The sequence below is a fragment of the Poecilia formosa genome, unplaced genomic scaffold (assembly GCF_000485575.1).
Source record: "Poecilia formosa unplaced genomic scaffold, Poecilia_formosa-5.1.2 Scaffold1096, whole genome shotgun sequence".
NCBI lineage: Eukaryota > Metazoa > Chordata > Actinopteri > Cyprinodontiformes > Poeciliidae > Poecilia > Poecilia formosa.
In genome coordinates this window covers 12,213-19,731 of record NW_006801035.1, presented here as the reverse complement: position 1 = coordinate 19,731, position 7,519 = coordinate 12,213, and the positions used below count along the sequence as shown (strand labels likewise).

The window sequence follows — 7,519 nt, the reverse complement described above, 5'->3', positions numbered from 1 at the left end:
TGGGCGTTGGGAATAGTCGCTCTTTCACTGTTGCATTTTTTACGCATATGCCTCGTTAGCCTCGTTAGCCTCTAATTACGTTTCGTTTTATCAAGCTACTTCGTGTTCAGGCTGGGTGTTGTTGATGTAGAAAATATTGTTTGTATCATTTAGAAGAGCTTTTTCCCGATCTGTGGATATGCAATATGCCTATATTGATAAATGTATAGCATGTTTTTTCAATCGATCTTGTTGTGGCAAGCGCAGAGGACCCAAATTTGGGTCCTCTCGCGACAAACAGGTTAATCACAAAGTCCAGATTAGGAGACAGTTAAAGAAGAGTCAACAACAACTTAGTATGCCATGAACATCTGCCTGTGATACTATAATGACCAAAATATTACATGTGCAAATGATTGGAACTTTGTCATGATGACACAACCGATGCTTTATGTGAAGCTCAGTGTTTTCACGTCGGCAGAAACACTTCGGTCTGCATTCCACCACACAATCTTGGATGAGCTTGACAGACATGCAATGTTGACAATATATCATCAGATTTACCCTGAAAATTGTACTTTGATATGAACACTTAAGTGTTAAGGTTACATCCCTAAGTTGAGCTAAGTGTATTCAGAATGTCACACTAAATTTGTTCCATTTGTGTGACTTTGTAACATTAGAACATTTTCAGCATTAATGCCTGTTTTATACTTAAATCTCATTATTTCTCAATAACACTGAGGGGTTTTGGCCAGGTCCTGGGTCTAGTAAACAGGTGAACAGAAGGTAAAATGGTTTAGCTACAAAAGGAATGAGAGTCAAAAGGCCGGTGCTCAACAGTTGATTTGCATTTGCATGGCTCTCAGCAACTTCATTTAAATACGAAAACCTCTGCTAGGCCCAAGGGGAGGGGGTGATAGGGGAACACGGACACACAGCGTTTCTGACCATTCTTGGCAGTGCTCTACCATTTTCCACTCTGACAAAAACCTCTTGCCGATAGCCCTCAATCTCCATGCGCACGGCAGAACTAGGTGTCAATAGCTGTCGAAAATCCCATTTTCCATCCTGTGTACTGAGTAACTGATCATAACACCTGATTTAATGTTCAAAATGTATCCTCAGACAGCCAAAAGTATAAAAGTTATGTGAACATTCTGGTACTGTGAAGAATATTACTAAATATAAAAAAGGCGTTGAGAGCTTCTATATCAAATCCTGCTGGTGAGATTAAATATTTGAAAGCTGATGCATCACTGCTGCTGTCGATCCATTGGTTAATGCAGAGGTTCCCAAACTGTGGGTGCGCCCCCTAGGGGGGGCGCCGTGCCATTGCAGGGGGGGCACGGGAAGCCGTCTGGATGAAAAAACATGGAAAAAAAAAACATGAAGCTGTATGCGCTGGGTTTTTACCTTAGAATGGCCAACTCTCTGTTATTCCTATATCAATTTGATACAGTAGAGGCTTCCACACTTCCCATATCTGTGTCCTCTGTCACTTTTGTCAGCAGTTAAAACTGTTTAATCCGTTGTTAACATGCTGTAACCTGTTTTTCCGAGCCGCCTTTAAACGCAACATGAGCGCTACGACGCTCGCGCTGGGTTTCCACCTGTGAAGGAGACCTGCTGCTGCTGGGCGGAGCTACGTAGGTTTGTGTTAGAATCACGGCAGCAAACCAGCAAAACGCAAAGAACTTTTCGTTTTTCCCTCCAAACTAACCGACTGAGTTGAGTGAAGCTGTTGGATGCAGGTAATGTTAGCTAAAAGATGACTAGCTAACATCAATACAGAACCTTAAGCTTAACAAGTAGCCTGTAGGCCAGTGTTTTTCAACCTATTTTGAGCCAAGGTACTGTTTTAATTGAAAAAATCTCGAGGCACACCACCAACCAAAAATGTAAACAAAGACACTCTGTAGTTGCCTATATTACATATAGTCATTCTTATCAAAATGTCTTGAATAGAAATCAAATATACACAAAATGTATTTTTATCACATTTTACATTTCTTATTTCATGTAACATGTCCACTTCAAAAATACACCTGAACAGTCCCACAACACTGTGGTCTTAAATTTAAAGAAGTTGTAGAAAATTTCAAAGTGTTTTACGAACTATTTCACAAGCATTCTTATAGCCTGAATATAGAAAATAATTCTTATTCTGAAAGAAGCAATAATATTTGGGAAACATTTCACTATTACAATATGAAGAGTTGCATGTACAAAATGTCCATATCTGTATATTTTACCCATCTACTGTGAAACCTGTGCATGTTTGGGTGAAAACAGCTGATTTCCTGGCAGAAATTGAAGAAAGACAAAGCTCTTCCTCAACAGCTCTCAGTCTCTCTCTGGTTTTAGTTTTTATAGTATCCAGGCTTGAGAAGCTGGACACACAGATATATTATGGGAAATGGACCCATGTTCTTTCCAACTACTGCTGAGCTCCACTGTCTTTTCCATCACTGTCGTCAGTCTTTCTAGATACGATGCTCTCACCGCTACCGGTAACATTCATGCATCACTAATTCTCTTGTTTTAATGTAAAATGCTCTGTACCTACTGCCATCTAGTGGTAAGAAAATTACATGATTACACCGCTAGTTACTACTACAGCAGACGCTCGAAGATGGCATTATTTGCAGATAATTCATTTTCAAAAAATATTTTACAACCAATTACCGTATTTTTTGGACTATAGAGCGCACCATACTAGCACCTTCATTTAAAAAAAAAAAACAAAAAAAAACTGGAAGCTGCTCTCGGTTTTTCATAAGGACCCGGCAGAGGGCTGCGTCCTAATAAATCTGCAGGATTTATTAAGGACAAAGCCCTCAGTCTCCAAAGCCGAACCGTGGTTTCGTTCACACCGAGCTGAAGTGCAGCGGCTTTATTTCCCTCTTGTACTGCCAGATCGACAGTCCTCAACTTAAAAGCTGCATCATATGAGTTTGAAAACATTTCTCCGTCGTGCCTGCTGCTAGCATGTGGTTGTTCAAAATGAAAATTAGCGCGTTCTTCTTTGATTTCCAATTATGACTTCTAATGATTCACTTCCTGCTAGAGAGCCCCCTGGTGGTTGAAGAAAAATACACAGAAAAGCCGCACCGGGCTACAATGGTTCAAAGTTTAGGAAAAAAGTAGCAGCTTATAGTCCGGAAAATACGGTACCATAGGTGAAATTGGATAATTTCCACGGCACACCTGACGATCACTCACGGCACACTAGTGTGCTGCCGAACAGTGGTTGAAAAACACTGCTGTAGGCTACCAATGTTGTTGTCTATGTCCAGCTACGTACATTCATTTTGACCCTGTTCTTAGAGAAAGGGAGTCTCTAAGAACCCTCTTCCCCCCCCACACATAACCAGACAGCTATTTGATTTGCAATCCATGGGGGGGCGGAAAAAGTTTGGGAACCACTGGGTTAATGTCTGCTTCGCCTTTAAAATGGTTAGTCCTTTGTTTAAAGTTGAGAATTTGGACAAGAACAAACAATGACAAAGAGGCAACATGTAGCGATTTGAAAGCAGGAATTTGTAAAAAGTTTCCCAGGATCCAAATTTTTTTGTTAGTCTGTTTCCAGTTATTGGCAAGTGAATTTGTATATTTGTTAAACATTTCGATCTGAGCTAGCTAAATATTTAGCTTCAAGTTCACTACACGCTACGTATTTAGTTAGCAGTTTAGTTGGATATTTAGTTTAACAAGCTAACCTAAATATGTAGCTTGTTGGAGTGAAACTGTGGCATTTATTAATGAATAAAAACTGAACTCGTATTTCTTTCTCAGATGGCAGGCTAAAATACCCAAATCATTGAAAATCATTACGTTGAAGCGATACGGCAGTGCTAAATGTTTTGTTGAGTATGTGAAGTATGTCTGTTATACTCTCCTGAGCTGAATAGCTAATTTACTTTTCACAAGAATAAGTTTATATTTCTTCTTGCCTTTTTCATTCATTTTGTTGTTACAAAACCTTTTCATTCTTAAAATTGAGTGAATTCCATAAAAATTAAAATGAAATATTATGTGAAATTATTGTTAATATTTGTGTGTAACTCTAGACACTGCACCCCATAATTTCCCAAAAGATAAATTTGTGGTGAACTAATAAAAAGCCTAGCTGAGTTTAAAAGTAGCTTTCAGAAGCTGATAGATCTAAACATTGCTAACTTTTTCTGCTCTTCAGGCTTTGAAGCATCAAGATGAGAAAGCAATCTGGGAAGTAGAAACAGTGCAGGTTCACTGGTTGATATTTTATGTAGGTCTAAGTAAACGTACGACCGTGGAGACGTCGGAGAACAACTAAACATTTCACAGGATGACATTTCTCGATGCACACCTGCTGTTTGGTCAAGAACTGTTACGGTCCACACAGGACACACAACATAAGGAGTCCAGGCCAATTTACACAAGAACATAAGACATGATGAATCCAGACCAGGAAGCACTGAGATACTGAGCGAAACATCATTAGGCCTGGGATAAAAAGTGTTGCACCAACCATTCATCATGGAGGCAAATTTTTCTTCGGGGTCAAAGGGAATTTTCCCTCTGCCACTGTGAGTTGTGTCCTCCATGGTGATATGTCCTTCGTTGACCATCTGTAAAAATATCAATTTATAATGATTTAGAAATGATACTACTTATTTTTCCATGCAACTGCATGTTTTTACATCCTTTCCTGTTTTATTGCAATAAACTAAATTCCTCCTACACAGCAGCTGCCCAGCCGATGGTTCTGGAACTACAGGACAACGACTCCAGCCTTAGGTATGGGAGGAACGTACCAGGTGTGTGCAGGTAGGTTCGAATGCCTTGGTTCCACAAGCCAGAACTCTGCCATCATCCAGAGTGTGCATCATCCTGATGTAGTTGTCACATTCCTGTTAGAAGGACAGCTATTTCTATAAACAGACTGTAAAACTGAGGGGAAAAACTTATAATTTATTTTAATGTGCTGTAGTGTACCTCGATGCTCTTGCCTTTCTTCTGGCACTCGATTTTGTCTTCAGAGCTTGCCATCCAGTTAGTCTAAAAGATATCAATCAAGAACTCCATGTGGCTTTCAGGAAATGTTTGTGAAGTTCCTTTGTGTCTTTTTAATATGAAAGTAAAAAAAATGCATCTTATGGGGTGCCATTAATAAAGTTACACAGTCAACAATAAACTGGCTAACACTTTATTTGACGGGCTGTGCATAAGACTGACATGACACTGTCATAAACATGACATAAGATCGGTCATAAATATAAAGGAGTCTATGAATGTCTGACTGTTGTCATGAAGTGTTATTCGTTAAATAATGACACTTTTAATGCAAATTTGCGTTAATGGTGCAATAGAAGTTCATTGAAAGTATGAACTTTGCAACCTGACGACAGGTGCTGTCATGTTTGTGACAGCGTCAGGTAAAGTCTTATGGACACCCCATCAAATAAAGTGTTACCATAAATGACAATAATATGGGTTAATTATTTTGTCATGAGAGGAAAAAAAGCAGGTTAATTTTGCAAAGTCATGTTTTCATTATCAAACTGCATATATAGATGTCAATCAAAATATCTAGCATAAAACTAAAATTTGATGAGTATCAAACTAAATATTAAGCCCGGAGATAAATATTTAGCTACGTAGCTACACTTATTTGTGTATATTTAAATATGTAGTTCGTAAACTAAATATTTACTGCCGTAGAGCTAAACATGTTTGGAACTAGTCTGCTTCCTAACACACTAGTAGGTACTAGTTTAGGTACTACTTAGCTTTCTAACTAATTATTTAGCTTTAATCTAAGTATTTAGTTAGCAAACTAAATACTTTGGTTAAAAGCTACATATTTACTCCACAACTAACTAAATATGTAATTTATAAACTATTTAGCTTGCTAATTAAATATTTGGAAACCGTGATATTTACTAATGAATGAATAACATGACAGGAAAATGAATCCTCATTTTTTTCGTCCTGACAGGTTAAATTACCCACATTATTGAAGTTTTTTACCTGTAACTTTCAAAATGCCACCCCATAGTTTCTCTTTGCATTTAATTTCATTGAAGTTTCACCACCCAGACCCAGTTCCTACCTCGCTGGTCTTCTCAGTGATGTCATCCAAACTGAGCGTGATGACCTTTCCTCTGGCTCTGATGAAGAGCAGACCGATGTCTTCTCTGACCAGCATGGAGCTCAAACCGTCAAAGTCAGGCTCCTTAAACAGCTTCAGGTTAACATCTGAGGGAAGGAATCCAACCGGCATCCTCAGGTTACTTTTGAAGTCAGAGCATTTTCATAAACCTCTGAATTTAGTTTAGTTCTCTGCATTTTATTTAGAGATATCAGAGTAAGAGGGGGTAGACAGCATCTTCATGCTACACTCGTATTATTTCCATCTTTTTAATGCACTTCTTTGTGCTGGTTTGTCACTCAGAGTCACAATGAAACTCTAGGTTTGTGTTTGCAACATGACAAAATGTGGAAAAGTCGACAGACTGTGAATACTTCTGCACTGGTCTGGACATTTCAGTGCTGCTGCAGAGATGCTCACCTGAGAAGAAAACGCTCCGGCGGGGTTTCAGGCTTTGGGCTGATCCCTCACTCATAATGATCAGGACATAAAGGAGCGCTACCTGGCTCTTCATCATAACCTCAGACAGGAAGGAAAGAAAAAACACATTTCTATAGCAGTTGTTATGGAAGCAGCAGTTTATTTCCTGGTTAATAATTACATGTCACACAGAAACATTATGGGTTCATAAATTATGAAATAAGAATCCTTAACAATTTAAATAGCTTTAAGAAGTGCATTATAGAAAGCGGTTGATTATAACATTTAATTCTCTAAAATCTGTTTGCTTACCTCTAACAGGTGGAAATGAAATGCAATGTAAAGGCAATTTACATCTGATAACTACAAGAAACCAAAACATGTTTATTTTTAAAAAACGTTCCAATGTTTAAAGGTGAATAAAACTTCCTTAACTGACAGTACTGTATTAACTGAATGTATTAAGGTATATTAGAAGTAGCTCTCCTGATGTACTTTTAGGAGTGGCAACACAACACTGTACTGTTGTATTTCCCAGTGGAGCAGGAACCCTATCATTTTTACTCCATTTTCCATTCTTCCAATTATGATGTTTCTCTGCTGAAACTCATACTGCACACTACCCCCGAAACTTATTACAACTTTTATTTGGTACATGGGTTTAATGCCCACAGGGGCGCTGTATAGGTGGAAAGTTAGGACAATTCCAAAGGCCCTTGACCGACAGGGGGCCCCCCACAAAAAATGTGTGTATATACATTTTTTTTACAGAAATAGAAAAAAAATTGGGGCCCTGTCAATTACTGTTATTGTGATTTTTAAAATTGTTTTTAGCAGTAAAACATAAATGTTACCCCTCCCAGACCAAAAAGCACACATCCATATTTGCCCTGAACCCCTCTAGATCTGGATTAAATGGTTTGTTCCTGCTTAGTGCACTTGACAGTGACGGTGTTCAGCAGCAGTCAGAACAAGATCAGAACG

The 7,519-nt window shown here is 38.5% G+C and overlaps 1 protein-coding gene across 1 annotated transcript in view; it reads right to left on the bottom strand.

Annotated features, from left to right (window-relative positions):
* The window catches only part of LOC103132512 (semaphorin-4E-like), a 15,590-nt gene extending 8,633 nt beyond the window's left edge, over window positions 1-6,957 (bottom strand). Inside the window, exons 1-6 of the mRNA XM_007544314.2 lie at window positions 6,848-6,957; window positions 6,536-6,635; window positions 6,077-6,222; window positions 4,960-5,022; window positions 4,779-4,874; window positions 4,493-4,592 (exon numbers count right to left, since the gene is read on the bottom strand). Of these exons, the coding sequence (XP_007544376.2) occupies window positions 4,493-4,592; window positions 4,779-4,874; window positions 4,960-5,022; window positions 6,077-6,222; window positions 6,536-6,632 (502 nt within the window). The 5' untranslated portion in view covers window positions 6,633-6,635; window positions 6,848-6,957. The remainder of the gene's footprint in view (window positions 1-4,492; window positions 4,593-4,778; window positions 4,875-4,959; window positions 5,023-6,076; window positions 6,223-6,535; window positions 6,636-6,847) is intronic.
* Window positions 6,958-7,519: the final 562 nt, after the last annotated feature.